Source organism: Eptesicus fuscus, chromosome 17 (assembly GCF_027574615.1).
Source record: "Eptesicus fuscus isolate TK198812 chromosome 17, DD_ASM_mEF_20220401, whole genome shotgun sequence".
Lineage (NCBI taxonomy): Eukaryota > Metazoa > Chordata > Mammalia > Chiroptera > Vespertilionidae > Eptesicus > Eptesicus fuscus.
In genome coordinates this window covers 25,818,825-25,835,880 of record NC_072489.1, presented here as the reverse complement: position 1 = coordinate 25,835,880, position 17,056 = coordinate 25,818,825, and the positions used below count along the sequence as shown (strand labels likewise).

Genomic DNA, 17,056 nt, shown 5'->3' with positions numbered 1-17,056 from the left:
CCACATCAGTCCAGAAAAATGATTTTCCCGGGAAGGTCTGTGCAGAGAAGCTGGGCAGAGATTTTCACTGTGTCTAGCCCCCAGTGAGGTAATGTTAAAGGCACATTTCCCTTTATTTGTTCTGCATTCACTGAATGTAGTTTTTTCTTTTTTTAATGTCAGAGGGACATTGCAGAAAAGATCAGATGAGACAGTCTGACAAGGGAGCCAAAGTTGAAAGCTCCTCTGTTTTCAGGTAACAGCCCCAGACAGTTTGTCTGCACGAAGTCTCTCGAGGGAGGGCATGTCGTGGTAACCCTGGCCATAGCTTGTCAAACAGTTCAAGACAAACACATCACTTAGTTGTTGAACAACTCTAACATCTGATACCATCACACAAATTGTAACAATAGCCACTAATCAAAGTTCTTTCCATTCAGTTTAAAAAAGAGAACTTCTCAGCTTTGGCTTGATTACCTAAAAGTAAAAGCCTTTCAAAGTGAAAGGCAACAAACATTTATTTGAGATCAATAAACATAGCTCTTCAGAATGCATTGATGTAGGCCGAAGCCCTAATCATGCTCTGATGAGGAGACAACGGCAAAGGGTATTTATGAGGAAGGAAAAGGGAACAATTACATCAATAGAAGAGAGGCCTTCCTATTGGTGCAGATAACACAGTGCCGCTAATTCTAAAAATGTTTTTAATTTTTGGTCAGGTAGCCATCAGCCCAGTAGTCAAAATATCTACTTTCTTATTATCCTTGCAAACACTTCTTTGGAACACGTGGATGCTTTAAGCTCGTCCAGAGGCTGTTTTGCCTGTTTTAACATCCCAAAGGGTGAGGTATATGACCTGCAAGGCAGTTCCCCTGGCGTGGCAGCTCCTGCTCCGTTTTAAAGGGGCCCCATTTTTATCATTTTGACAGGTTCAGGACCCTTTTGTTGTTCTTTGGAAAAGTATTACATGTAAGGTTTAGAAAAAAAGAGGGGTGGGGGATTCTGTTCGTAAGAAGAAATGGGAAGTCAAGTATTTTAGTGGCATGCCGCTGTCCATCTCTAACTACGGGGTGGGGGGAGAGTCCTCCGAGGTGCCTGGCGAGGCCCGCAAAGGCACAGCCACGCCCTCCTTAGAATCGCCCTCCCAGGCCCCGGGGGAGACCCCACTCTCCACGGGTTCGGCTGGGCCGCCCCGCTCTCCTTTCAGGACCCCTGGCTGCCTTCGCAGAGAGGCGCGGGCACCCAGTGCCAGGACAACCAAGCGGTAGAGGTGTAACATCACCACGAGGAAATTCTTAACAGCAAAGAACACCAGCATCTGGTTGAAAACTTTGAAATAGGCCATCAGTACGAGACGCACGATGAGGAAGGGACCGTCTTGTATGAAGACGCTGATTCCAATGTTCCACAGATCGGCACTGTACTGGCAAAAGAACAGGCTGGGGAACCCCCTCGCCCTCACAGACAAGGGGCACACGACATGCTGTACTGAAAACACAAGACACACCGATTAATGTATCTCTCCGAAATGTCAAAAAGTAAGACAAGAATGAAACGGGAACAAGTCTTCAACATTGGGTGCCCTGCTAGTTCAAGACTGAGAGTGACTCTGGAATTTCATTCAGTCGGAACAGGTGAAACATCCGTGGGCATTGCATATTCAATGATATGTGTTGTTTCCAATGAAACACACCAAAGAAAGCCAGTCCTCTAGCTTATGCCTATGTAAACAGTTCAGATCCCCTTCTAGTCCTCACCCTGGGAAAAGCACAGTGAACCAGGATAGAGAGACCCAAGAACAGAGGAAACCACCACCTTGGTCCCTGGGTCTGCAGTGTGGGGAGGCTGCACAGCGGGTGCCCTGGGCCTTGTCAGGGGGCCTGGCTGCCTCTCCTTGGCTGCCTCAGTTTTTGGCAGGAAGATGCTGGGCACATTCATCTGCCTGAGCCTCATTTTTCTCCTTGGAAAAATGGGATAACAATGACATCTGTGAGGAGAAAGTCCCCATTTCACTGATTCTTGTTTGTTTCCATTAGAATAATGCCCCTGGCTCCTTTCCCCTTTCTCACATTATCTTCTCCTTGGGATAATGAGGGACTTCCCTGACTGCCACGTCTGGAGATGCAAGAGAGTAAACATGACCCAGAACCCTCGGGCTCTTCTCCTTGAGATCTACCTATTTATGGGTTGACTCACGTCATCCTCTGTGTACATTGTGTTGTGAAAATTCAAGCACTTATCTGCAAATTCAAACTTAACTCATGTTCAACATATTTTTCTAATGGTGGTGAAAAAAACTAAAAAATGGCCATTGTTACTTTATTTTGTCTAATTCCTTATGGTTTTGTTTCACAGTTTACAAGAAAAACTGGATATAATTACTGATTTTCCAGTTGAACAAAATGAGGTCTAATCAACAAATGAACCTTTTTGTTTTAATTTCTAAAATGTGAATTTAATTTAGGGTCAAGGGCAGAAAATAATCTTTTAATAATAACGAAGCCTTCCATTTGGAGCTTTCAAACAAAGAATGCCTGTCTGCTAAAGCCTGCAAATATTATGAAGCTGCTTTCATATGAATATAATGTTGTTCCCTGGAAAATACAATAGTAATTTAGTTAGAAGTAACATTTGGTCTTTGTTTTTCAAACAGCTGCATAACATTATCACCCCCTGAAAGTTTACACAATTTCTTTCTTAAATAAAAATTTTCTTAGCAAGACTATAAACCACAAGATATGGGAGGGTGAAGACCAGCAGATTGAAAGACAATACACAACAACAACAAAAGATCAATAACAGTATATCCAAAGAAGTTAGAGTCAGGAAAAGGCTCCCAGCGGACTTCCAAAGAGTATTATTGTTCCATAAGTAGAGTGATGGTGCCAAATATTCTGTCCAAAGACACCAGCCGATCAATGGGTATAGGACACCTTGCAGGGCACATTATGACAAATCTCTCTCTCTATCTCTCTTGTGTGTGTGTGTGTGTGTGTGTGTGTGTGTGTGTGTGTTATTGGCATATGTTTGTTTGTTTGTAATTATTAACTGGTAATTAGGTTTTTGGTATTTCCAAAAAGCTACAGCCACTCTTTCCATCTAACCTAGTGACAATTTTGTTTCAGAAAAGTAGATGCTAAGGTTTAAAATGACCTCTGAAATGTCTAGGCCTAACAAAGTGAGCCAAAAAAAGATGCAGAAAATTTTATTTTTTTATTTTTATTTTATTGAATTTATTGGCGTTACATCAGTTAATAAAAGTATATAGGTTTCAGATGTACAATTCTTTAATCCATCATCTGTGTGTTGTATTGTGTGTTCACCACCCAGTCAACTCTACTTCCATCACTATTTATTCCCCCTTTACTTTCTTCTACCTCTCCCCACCCCCTTTTCCCTCTGATAATCACTATTTTCTGTGTCAATGTATTCTTTTTTTCTTTGCTCAGTCCCTTCATCTTTTCACCCATTCCCCCAGTCTCTCCTCTCTGACAGTTGCCAGTCTAGTCTTTGTCTCTCTAAGTCTATTGTGTTTGTTAGTTTATTTTGTTCCTTAGATTCCACATTTAAATGAAATCATATGGTACTTGTCTTTTCCCTGACTGGCTTATTTCACTTAGCACACTGCTCTGCATGTCTATCCATGCTGTCGCAAAAGGTAAGATTTCCTTCTCTTTTATGGCTGAGTAGTATTCCATTGTGTAAATGTACCACAGGATTTTTTTTTTTCCTACTCATCTACTAATGTGCACCTGGGAACTTCCAAATCTTAACTATTGCAATATACTTGCCCTAATATTACTTATGAGGGTGCCATAAAAAATAAATCAGCAGCATTATTTACAATAGCCAAGATTTTGAAGCAGTCCAAGTATCCACCATGGATAAAAAATCTGTGGTGCAGTTACACAATGGAATACTACTCTGCTGTCAAAAGGAAGAAAATTCTCAACCCTAGCTACTATGATTATCATTTCCATTTCATGGATAAAAAACTGACACACAGATGTGTTAACTAAGTTACACGAGGCTTTACAAATGTTAAATGATGTGACCACTGTATGAAGTGAATGTGAAGCTGTGCTGTTATCCTCTCAACTTTCTCAGACTCACCGTGTATCAGAGTGAATCTGCAAATGGCTTTCCTAAGTTTTAATCTACTTTTCATCTAAACTGAACTGGAACTAACACTGAGATATCAAAAGATAAAAATGATAATTCTCTTAAATGCCACCTTAGCTTTATTATAATTTATGATCAAGAGTTTGTGATTTTCTGTTTCATTGAGAAAACATCAAGACACTTACCTGCCAGGTCAAGTGGAAACTGCAGCATGCTCCAGGTCCAAATACAAAGGATGCCATAGACTAGGCTTGGGTTATTCCTAGAATGCAGACAAATTTTAAATTAGCAATTAAAATATGATCACATGCAGAAAAGAGAACTCTTTTCTCTTTCTTCTCATATTTTAGTATACCCTAATAAATCTTATTATATATTGCTGATATAATAAATCCATGAAAAATCCATGCATAATTACAATGGAATAATGTAAAAAAGGGGGGAAAACACAGAGTCAGAGAGGTTGGCCTTAACCACTTCATGTGCCAACATCTGTGTGAATTATGGCAAAGCCATATTGCTGTCTTTAGTTTTGCAAAATCATGCCAATATTAAAGGAGAGAAAAGCTGGGGAAAACGTTAAATGTTGACCTGGAAAATCAGAATGCTGATTTGAAAAAAAAATTTCAAGGAGAAAAAATGAAAATTGTTCTAAGATCCCAAGATTTAAACTTTAAAATACATCTCAGAAGTGCTAGATGATGTCCAACAATTAAAAGCTCAGCATTAAAAGAAAGCTATCCTCAGTTGGAAAACAAGTGGGGAGATAAATCCAATTATCAAAGACTTACACCAGATTTTAGAATGTAAGTCAAAGAACATTACTGTTTTATTTACCTCTGTATCCCCAGTGCCTAGAACAGTGCCTGGCCAATAATAGACACTCACCAAATATCTATGGAAGAAACTTTTGAATGTACAAAAGAAGGACCCACACTTGGCAAATAAACAAATGTCCTAGATCTAGAAGAATAGTGTGGAAGACTAAAGTCATAAAGAATAGAGGTTACAAAAATACAAAACATATTTCAAAGTATCAAAGTCACTTTTTTAGCAAAAATTCAAATGAAGTTATTAATTTCAGGTTAGTGGTGTAATAACAGATCTTGTTGCCAACTTCCCTGTCAAGATGGGGTTTTCAGATTGGGGAAAGAGAGAAAAGTATCAGAGAAGAGTCATTGAAACCAAACTGCATGAAGTGATTGTAAGGAATACCTTTAAATGCTTCAAGTATTGAGTGGCTCAAAAATTAGATCTCAAAACTCAGAGAGAGTTTGTAAATGAGAATTCTAAGCCATCATTATCTGTATTGGCAGTTAATGGTGGAGACAAGGTTGGTGACAAAAAAAAAAAAAAATAAAAAAATTGAAGTCCTAACTTTCAAAACGAAGCAGAAGGATACCTTAAACTACAAAAGGCACCCTTACTATTAATCCCTAGTTAGATTATATGTGACTATTTAAAAGATTTCTGAGAGCTTTACTAGGAATCAGCACAAGTAACCTGAGAATAATTAGCACTCCACTATGATTATTTTCTCTCTCCTTCTTTTAAATAGAAGTAGGATTACCAGGCAGGTAATGATATATAAATTAATCATTGACATTGGGATTTTACCAAAGCTTATGAAAAGCCTCTCATAGTGTTCCTATTAACAAGATTAAGAAATATTTTGGGTATGAATATAGTTAGGTGGAGTCCTAACTGCGTAAAATGACTCTCCAAAGGGAGCTCTCTAATGGGTTGCTGCAGGCTCTGCCTTTGATCCTGTTCTACTAGGAATTTCATCAATGACTTGGTTGCCGACATTGATGGAAGGCTTCCCATATGCACATATGACATGGAGGTTGGATGGGAAGCTAAAACTCCAGGAGACACAGTCAGGATCCCAAAAGATCCTGACTGGATAATCTAGAATAGGATAAAAGAGGTAACATTTCACAGAAACAGTCACAAAAACACTCAAATATTTTTCCTTACTATTATCTAATTATGAGTGTACAGTGCTACATGATTTATGATTTTCCAAAATCAAATGCAATCATAAGTTGCTTTACAAAAAGAATAAAGACTAGCATTTTAAGTGGAAATGCCTAAGGAACACATTCAATTGCTTTTCCTTCTTTGCAATGTCAATGTCTATCTATAGTAGACCTTCAACAAGTACCTGCATTTTTAAACAATTTTGCTTATAGTGTCTGAACTATGTTCAGGCAGTTTTCTAAGTGTTTAACTCTATGATCACACTTCATCCTAATACCAACTCTACAAAGTACATTCACTATTTTTCTTACTTGACCAGTGGGGAAACTGAGGCATACAGAGTTGAAGTAACTTATTTGAAGTCATGTGATTATAAGTGTTGGGTGCAAAAATCAAAACTAAATAGCTGATTTCAGCATCCATCCTTGTAACCATTATACTATACTATTTCCATAAAGGAAATGGAAAGTTTTACTCCTGTTCTATTCTACAATGTTCAGAACATATCTGAAATATTATGTGTTTTACTTTGTTTTAGGAGGAACAATTAAAAACTTTTTGGTTCAAAGGAGAGAGACAGTATGGTAGATAACTCAGAGCCATGCTATATGTGGAGTAGTTCAAGAAACTGAAAACTAGAGAAGATTCTTTTAAAACTTTATTTCATACATTTAAAGGGCTATCATGTGGGAAAGAAATTAAACTTATTTCTTGTGACATCAGAGAGCCAATTCAGGTTAAAAGGTCTTCAGTTGCACCTATAAGAATCCAAATTTCATCACAATAGAGGAAAATTCTTTCTAATGATATAAACTTAAAATAGAATAACCTGCCCCTGGGGTAGTATATTCTCTGTTAGCAAAAATTTCAAAGAAAGGCTGGACAAAACTTATTGAGAAATTTTTGGAAAAGATTTTATAATAGACGTAAAATAGGTGGTCACTTTTGAAGTTTCTTCTAATCCAAAACTTCAATAATTCTACCAAAAACTCATGTACAATTTTTCTTTAAGGCAGCAGAAAGTGATGGGAAAGCATAAGCTCTAGTACTAGGTTGCTCAAGTTCAAATACTAGCTCCATCCACCCTCACCAGAGAGATCTGGGCCTGCAATCTCAGACTGATCATTAACTAGCTACATGGATATGAAGAACTAACTTAACACCGATATGCTGTAGTATATCCATCTTTGATATGAAGGTATAATAATAGCTATTGTATTTTATATGATAATTTTATTAAGTATGTTGCTTAAATACATTAAACATATAAAGCTCTTAGAACAATGCTCCATAAAGACTATGAAAGATCACTACAAGTTAGTTACTGCCTTTATTTTAATTTGAGCTTGAGACTTTGTCAACTTCTCTTACCTGTCACTGTTCCGCTTAAAAAATGATGGAAATGCCCATCCAGCATGGCTTAGTGGTTGAGCATCGACCTATGAACCAGGAGCTCATGGTTCAATTCCCTGTCGGGGCACATGCCTGGGTTGTGAGCTCAATCCCCAGTGTGGGGCATTCAGGAGGCAGCCATTCAATGATTCTCTCTCATCATTGATGCTTCTATCTCTCTCTCCCTCTTCATTCCTCTCAGAAATTAATAAAAATATTTTTTAAAGTACAATATATTTTTTAAAATGATTTAAATGATGGTATCTACTTCATAGTGCTATTATAAAGACTAAATAACTTATCACAACTAAAACCCTTGGAACACAGCAAGTAATAAATAAATATTATCTAGTAGTTGTTGTATTTTTATTATGTGAGCATACTTCTTAAACTCTTTGTGTTTTAATTTTATTATACAAAATAGGGATAAAAAATATACTAACCCTAGCCCTAAGTAACCCAAATTTTAACCCTAAATTAATGAATGCATGTTTTTTGCATATGTAAGTTTTATCTGAGCACACACAAAATATGGGAGAATGTGTGTGTTGAGAAACTTATTAGTAAAGTTATTAAAATAACTTTGAAAATGATGGCCAGATAATTTTTAAAGCAGATAAATTTGTATTATTAAACCAAACAGTAAAAGTTACTCAGAAAGGTTAAAGGTTAGAATATAAATAAATCACTGAATTTAAATGGCAAACACTCAAAAAATTGTATAGGAATTTTGGAGTGAATTTGTCTAACATTGTCTGCATTGTGTAACTGTCTCCCGCAATTGTCTTGCCCCATTTTCTCATGTGTAATCTGTCTCCATAAATGTCAACTGAAAAGCATGTAAGCAGACAATGGACTCTATTCATAAAGAGACAAAGGCTCTAGAGTCGTATAATTGTAGATGTGAGCATCACTTCTATATTTGGAAAACTGAGTGGATAAAAGACTGGAATTTGGTGCATCATATATATTAAGTGATAAAAATAAAGTCATACATTGCTAATTTGCTTAACTATTTCTTTTTGGAAGTGTAAATATTCCTGTAGATAAGAGACAATCAGTGAATAAAATTCATCTTGCTTTTACAAACAAACCTCTTTGGAGGTGGACGATAAAGGAGAGAGAGAAAAAACAACAACAAGAAAATGAAATATTAATTTAGCCTGGAAGAAATGTTTCACCAAGCAAAAAAAAGCCAAATAAAAGGAAAATAGTGTAAACATAACAAAACCCTCCTTTGTGTGGTCAGATACTCACAGTAAAATAACAGTAATGCTAATGGAACAAATTTGTTCTTTTTAATAAATGATCTGTGCTCAGAAAAGACTGAACAGACTGATCACCAAAGATGTAATGACCACTTAACTCTTCCTGGCAATGACATTGAAATTCAGACTTGTTACAGTGTTGGAGGGTGGCTGTAGCAGAATGAGAAAGTCAGCAAATCCTCTCCCCAACAAACATACCTAACACTGGACAAATTATTAAAAAAAGAAACAAAAACCACTTTACATCTCTGGAAGTCAACAAAAGCAAATAATAAATTGAGTAACATTTATTCATGAAAATCTGGGAGAACTTTAGTTAAGAGCAGTGGAGTCTGAGGCACTCTTGCCCATGGGATGTCCCCATATTCTTCCAGCTTGGCTATGTCAAAGACAATTTGGACCCAACTGAGTTAATAAGGCAAGGAAGATTGTATTCAAGACTGTTGCAGTAGTGGAGAGAGATTGAATTCACCTCTACAGAAACAAAAGACAGGAGAGATGTTAAGCACTGGGTGAACTAGTATAAAAGTCATAAAGGACATTAGAGAGGGAAAAGCAGTGTAAGACCTGTACATTACAAATTACAAAACACCCCTGGCCGATGTGGCTAGGAGATTAAAGTGTTGGCCTTCCCTGGCACCAAAGGGTCATGGGTGCCATTTCTGGTTAAGGACATGTACCTGGGTTACAGGTTAATTCCTGGGCCTGATTGAGGTACATGCAGGAGGCAACCAATAAATGTGCCTCTCTCACATCAATCTCTCTCTTTCTCTCTTACTCTCTCCCTCCCTCCTTTCCATTCTCTCTAAAAAAGATCAATGAAAAAAATAGCCTTGGGTGAGGATTAACAAAAAATTTTACAGAGCATTGTTGAGAAATATTAAGGAGCATTTTAATAAAATATGAGGTAGTTAATGTCTTCCATTGATTGGAAGACAATATTAAGATGTCATTTCTTCACAAATTGATGCTTAGATTTAATATAGTTATTATCAAAATTCCCACAGAATTTTTTGTAGAATTTGACAAACTGATTATAAAACTTTTATGGAAATACAAAGGACCTAGAGTAGCTGAAACAATTTTTAAGAAGGACAATGTTAGAAGACTTAAAGAATTCAGTTCTAAAACTTACCATAGCACTCTAGTAATCACAATAATGGGGTACTGGCATAAAAATGGACATATAGAGCAATGGAACCCAATAGAATGCCCATAAAAAAACACACCAAACTCTTACATATATTATGAGTTGACAAAGATGCCAGAGCAATTTAATAGGGAATGAATAGACTATTCAACAAATGGTGCTAAGAGGATTGGTCCTAGCTGGGGGAAAAATAGTACTGGAACAATGCCCAAAACAAAACAAGACAAAAATGGACTTAGAACCTTACCTCACACTATCCCCCCCAAAAAATAAGTCAAAATATTACAGAGGAGAATATTTCTAATTTTAGGTGAGGAAAATATGTTTTAGATATGACACCCAAAGTAATACATAAAAGAAAAAAACAATAGATACATGGGACTATATCAAAACTTTTTAAAGTGTTCTTCAGATGACATTAAAGAATAAAAAAAACATCAGTATACTGGAGAAAACATTTACATTTATACATATAATAAAGGATTTGTATCCAGAATATATAAAGAACTCATAAATCAATAATAATAAAAAAATCAATCCAATGAAAAATGGGCAAAAATTTGAACAGACACTTTACAATGGAAGATATATGAAAGTCTAATCAGTACATGGAAAGATGTTCAACAGTATTAGTCATTAGGGAAATATAAATTAAAACCACAATATGATCCTACTATGAACCCACTACAGTGGTGATTATCAAAGACTGAAAAAAACACACGTGTTATTGAGGATGTGGGGGGTGGAAAGGAACTCTCATTGTCGGTGGGAATATAAAAAGGTACAGCCACTTTGGAAAAGTTTGGAAGTTTCTTAAACGTTAATCATGTAGTTAAATAAAACCCAGTCATTCTACTTCTAGTTATCTATCCAACAGAAATGAAAATAGATCCACCCAAAGGCTTGCAAGTGAATGCTCATAGCAATATCATTCTTAATAGCAAGAAAATAGCAATACATGTATATCGACTATGAAATGGATAAGTAAAATGTGGTATATGCATGGGATACTATTCAGCAATTTTAAAGAGGCTAACTACTGATACATGCAACAATGTGAATGAACCCCAAAACATTATGCTATGAGAAAGCCAGTCACAAAAGACTACATATTTCATGATTCCATTTACATGAAATTTTTTTAAAAAAACAAAAAGCATATCGATGGTTACCTAGGATTGCTAGTGGGAGTGAGAATTGACTGCAATAAGGAATCTCAATTCTGGTGATGGTTATACAAATCTATATATTTAGTAAATATCATTGAACCATTGAATTATAATAGTTGACTTTTATGTTATATAAAGTTAATTAAGAAATATTTGCAGTATGTAAATTTATTAAAATAAATAAGGCAGATTAACTTCATATGGGCATAAGGAAGTAAACTGATTTAGGTTAAAAAAATTAGATTTGAGTTTTTAGTCAGGATATAGGAAAGAGGTAGATATTATTGGAAAGTACTTCCATTGTAAAGTGTCATTGCAAGCTTTTTCCTAATCAGTCTCCAAACTATGGAATAAAATAAAATAGAAAATAAAATACTGTACTAATATAGATAATGCTAAGGAAATTATAATGAAGTAGCCTCCTTTGATGCTACATGTAAACATCCTTTCTTTGTATATTACATTTATTATTTGTGATTGTCTTTTTGAGACCACAGGGAAAAGCTATGCCATAATGGGAGGGGTTTAAATCTCTCCTTTGAAGAAAGGGAGATTAGCAGTGTCAATTCTTGCAATATAGATGGGCCCTGAGGTGAAATCAGAATTTGTAAGGTGAGTTTTAGGAGAGAAAAAGCTCTAGGTTCTTTCTGGGCCTTGATTTTGGAGTCTGAGTAGAGTAACAGAAACATGCAGGAATGGAGTAGAGACTACAGAAGGTCACGGACACAATGCAGTTAGATTAAAAGTAAAGTTACTTCCATCTGAGACCATGAAACCTGAAAAGAAATTTAAAAACCGAAACCATGGCATAATTTATTTGATCCCATCTTCAGGACATGATATAAGCTTAAAATGAGGGGGGAAAAAGATTTGTGAAACATTCTGATCAGAAGAAATTGCTGAATTGAAATTGCCTCAGGTGGATAGGACTGTATATTCTTTCACTCATCACTTGCTCACCATTTGTTCCCCAAACTCTGAACAATACATTGCCTGGCACATACTAGATAATCAGTCAACAGAGGGTGGAAAAATGAATGTATCATGATATTTGTATAGCTCCTGAGTACCCTATTTCCTACTTTATATCCCTCCCACCCCCCTTGATATTTAGCATTTATGTGTTTATTTCTATAGAGGTGTAGTTAATTATCTTTATATTCTCATGTTCCTGTCACTGTACCTGTAGTTATTTATTGTTTTTATGTACTTGGTAAGGAGTTCTTTGTGTTTTCCTTGTAACTCTATTGTATTGTGTGCTAATGTATCTGAAAATTAGTTATATGATGAAAATCACTGACCCAATAGAAGGTATTAAAGCTACGAAACTAAAATAAGCATTTTGAAGATATTGGATCAACTTAGATTGGATTATTTTTAAAATTCTATGCCCACTTAATGAGGTATAAGAAAAATAAGTATAGTGAGACAAGAAATGATCATGTAAAGGTAACCTGTGGTTATAGATATATTTTGCTCTATAATTGGGGTATTAAGTTTACTCAGTTAGTGTATTTTGTTCAGCTTTATATTTCGTTGTTTGAGAAACACAGCATACAGTAAACTGTAGCATTAACAGCCAGCCTCATTGCAATTTATTTTTATAGCATAGTGCAAAGCAAACCAAGCTGAAAGTACATTCAGGCACTGAGATTTAAATCCCTTATGGTAAGAAAGTAGTTCCATAAACAGATGTGATCATGGATTCTGAGTTTGTTTGCTTGTGGCAAAAATAAAGTACCAACTCAATAAGTTTTAATTTATAGGCACCTACTCCAGAAAGCCTTGGGCACTTTGAACAAAACTGACTAAAAATAAAATTTAGTAAAATGAAACCTAATATTCCCCATTCTCCATTCACACCAGGGAATATAAATTTCCCAGCTGGGTAGGGGAGAGGTTTTGCCAAGTCTCTTCCAGGTACTTTCTTGGAATTATAGCTGTGCTGTGCTCTGGAGGAGGATCTTACTACATCCCTGGACGCTTGAAAATGTGAAAGTGCAGCTAGTGGCAGTCATCCATCTCCAGAAGATGTTTAGGTAACCATGGTCCTGCCTAACCTGTGGTCCTGCAGACATGCGGAGCTTTTCTGTCTCACTCCTAGGAAATATTATTTGCCCCTTTTCTCTGGCAGAAGCCTCCTTTTTGTATTAAAGTCTATCTCTGTCTCTATCTCTATCTCATCTCCACTAGGCTGGTACCCAATATGTATCTGCACAGCATCGAATTCTATGATTCTACCATGTGGCATATAGCATACTAAAAATCCTTATTCATGCAGAATAGAAATGGTGGAACAAAGAGACAGTTGTGTGGGCTCTGACCTTGAAAAGAAGGTCTTTTCCTAGCAGGGCCTTTCAGTGCTTACCTCACAGTGTTTTCTGCCAAGGTCTCACTTGTGAATTCCAGTATGTCAGCAGCTGTCCCCACAAACAAAAGGAGAAGTTCAGAGAGTTGGTCTCGAGTGATTGTGCCTCCAATAGGTAGAAGCCATCTTCCAATAATTAGCATTAACAGGAATGTCTGATGGAGTCCCAGAGTCCAGTCTTTCTCACATACTGTAGATAAGTTATTTACAAACACTTTGGCCTGTTTAACAGAAATGCCATACAGACAAAGGGATTATGAGTTGCCGCCGTGGAGAGAGACACTTTCTTCACCATGGCTTTCAATCAAGAGTTAGCTTCCGTGGAAGGTTACTTTCAGAGGATGGTTCTTCACTTACTGAAGAAAGTAAAACTCCTTTAACTGAACACTCCGAAAAATTTAAAAAAGCTAATGTGGTCCTTGAAATGAGCAGCTTTATAACTAAAAGTAATTGAAACCTTACACTCACTAGTGGGATTCTTCTGAATGATACTTAAAGAACCAATTTCATGATGTTTTAAAGATCCTTTTTTTACTTTATTATTCTCTGTAAGTATAACACATATCAAATTTTTTAAATCCCCATGTTAAAATTAAAAAATTCCCTATATTTTTCTTTCAGCAATTTTAAGCCTGAATTTACAAATCTGGGAATATCTTAGCATGGTACAAATCTTCTCTCTTGTTTTTATAGTTTTAATGCACTATTATATCAAATGAGAAAATATATAATAATGTTTAATCATTACCTAAGTGTAAACAAAGAGATTTTTTGTTTACACTTAGGTAACTATAAATTTTTTTTCTGAATATTTGACATGCTATTCAAAAGTTCAGAAGCTAACAATCACATTATATTCTGCCTTTATTCTTGGACTCTAAGAAAAATTTACATTCCATTTATGTATTCTGGATAATATTTCTTGCCCACTTAATTTCTAAAAAAGTTTTTAAAGTATATCATTGACCCTAAAAGTTATGATCTTTTAAAGACTACAGAACATAGGTCTCAAATGGATTGGATAGTGATTCCAACTGATTTATGCAGTAATTTAACTATGTTTGTGCAAATCTGTTTATTCCTTTAGATCACTTGCTAATGTTAAATGCAAGGGTGGACGTTAAATAAAAGACAAGTCAGAATGCTAACCTGATCAAAGCCATGCATGAAGATCAATAATCTTTTATTTGCACACTTCTTTATATTTTTTCTATGAGACTTCACATACACCTTACTTATTTCTTACAGGGAGCATACTAGCATGGAATATATTAATATTTTCAATTACCAGATAAAAAAAACTGAGATACAGAGACTTAAGTGGTTTGTTCAAAGTGATATTGGTAAGTTGTGATTGGAGCTTAATTAGAACCCAAGGCTAGTTCTATTAAACCTCACAGAATTAATAGCCTATCTTATTGTTGAAATCTGGTTCAATGGTAGAGGCCTTGGCCTTGAGTCTCTCCCATATATTATTTTCTAATAGGGCCATGGTTAGTTTTCAAAATATCATGCATGTGAATAACAAAGAAGTGATTCAATTTTGGCTGGAAACCTTTATTTTATTAATATGAACACCTAAAACAATGTAGGGCAGATCCCAATCTTATATCATCCCTTAACAAATATATGTATCTCACTTTATACATGTATTGTCTGACCTAAGAATTAAAGGTTTGTTAATACTTCAAGTTAAACATATCTATTGATATATATACATATATGTATGTGTGTGTGTGTGTAAATATACATATATATGCCTATTATGCATGTTAACTATGTTTTTAATTACCAAAAAATACAATTATTTTGCAAATTCCTGAGTCAAACAAACAATGAGCAAATTTCCTTAGAACGAGCTGAAAGGTGTGGAGCACACTATCCTTGCTAGGTGAGAAGCTTTGCTAGATCCTTTTAATATACTGTGGGGAAGCTCTTACCGTCTCAATGAGACTATCGCCTCCATGGGCTTCTTCACTTGATATCAGAGTTTGATTGAAGTCTTCTTTGCTACTGGTATTCTGTGACATTCCTTCAGATTGGCTACCACAATACTAAGAATTTTGTAAAAGGCAATATGTCAAAAAACAAACAACAACAACAACAAAAAAAACAACACAAAAACAACCCACAATAGGTAAAACTGAAAATACCTTCAATATATCTAAGAAATTATGAGCAGATATGTGGAATTTAAACAGTATGCATAAACATTCCCAAAACTCAGATTATATGCTTGAGATAGAAAACCACTTTTTAATTGGTCAATTATATGTCTTATTGTTCCACAAGTCTATGAGGATGTTGACTCTCTGAGTTCACTGTAGAGAACTGTAGTATTTATAGATTGATCAATGGGGTTCTGTTTTGAACCCTGAAACAACTGTAAAATAAGCCAACAACCAATGCCAACATTAAAACATGCCTGATCCTGGTCAAAGCATTCATTTTAAGAGTTTGTTTCTTGTCCCAAGTAGCCTCTTTACCTAAATACCATTTTGCTTAAGTAGATGATCCAATTATTTTTCCATCTTGCCTGTTAAGCACTGTAACAATAAAAAAAATTAACGTTAGCCCACCAAATTATAGATTTAGTGTCAGGTTAGAGGTTAACTTAAGTTTATAGAAATTTTGATAATAGACCTAAAATAGATTTCTTGTTCCTCCTTCTTTTTCCTTCATATTGCATGTAAATTTCTGCAAGTGAGCTGTGCATGATTTTTATCCAGCCAGATGCTAGGAATCTGAGGTAGAAAAAGTAAGAGAGGAAAGAGGTGGCACTTGAAAAATGTAACTGTAGCCGAGACCGGTTTGGCTCAGTGAATAGAGCATCAGCCTGCGGACTGAAAGGTCCCAGGTTCGATTCCGATCAAGGGCATGTACCTTGGTTGCGGGCACATCCCCAGTAGGGAGTGTGTAGGAGGCAGCTGATCGATGTTTCTCTCTCATTGATGTTTCTAACTCTCTATCTCTCTCCCTTCCTCTCTATAAAAAAAAATCAATAAAATATATTTAAAAAAAAGAAGAGAAAAAAAGAAAAATGTAACTGTACCCATGATTATTTCACAAATGGGTAAAAAAATAATAATAATAAGGTTTAAGATTTCTTTAAACAGCTGCAGGGCTAACATACTTTTGAAACACACTCTACCACCACCACTCATCCATGATCACACATTTGGATTTTGAGAGAAACTATTTTTTAAATACTAAAGCTGTAAGTGTATTTTTCTTAATTATTCTGGATACGTCATCAATCATTCTATGAGCTCTTTTAAAAGTAGAAAAAAATAAAGTCTGTCAAGAGGCTATTTTTTCCTACCCTCCATCAAAAGTACTAGTGTTATGGGTAAGATGACAAGAATAATTAAGAAAAATGGCCATGTGCCATATCTCTAAGAGTAAAATACAACTGTTTGCACAATTTTTTCCTAATATTGCCAAGGCTCTGAGAAAAGATAATAAAGATAAAAAATTAAATACTTGAACCAAGTAACAAATTCTAATTGCAGAGTAGTTTTGTGACTAGTTAAAAAACAAAAATTTGACCAAAAAACTTTGTTTTTTTTATATCCTTGTCACTAAAACTCCATAGACATTTTGATTTTAAAGAAGTCACCTGCAC

General features: G+C 35.5%; 1 protein-coding gene across 1 annotated transcript in view; it reads right to left on the bottom strand.

Annotated features, from left to right (window-relative positions):
* Positions 1 to 1,042: 1,042 nt before the first annotated feature.
* The window catches only part of TMEM26 (transmembrane protein 26), a 35,049-nt gene continuing 19,035 nt past the window's right edge, over positions 1,043 to 17,056 (bottom strand). Inside the window, exons 3-6 of the mRNA XM_008145472.3 lie at positions 15,372 to 15,485; positions 13,432 to 13,652; positions 4,287 to 4,363; positions 1,043 to 1,467 (exon numbers count right to left, since the gene is read on the bottom strand). Coding sequence (XP_008143694.1) covers positions 1,043 to 1,467; positions 4,287 to 4,363; positions 13,432 to 13,652; positions 15,372 to 15,485 — 837 coding nt within the window. The remainder of the gene's footprint in view (positions 1,468 to 4,286; positions 4,364 to 13,431; positions 13,653 to 15,371; positions 15,486 to 17,056) is intronic.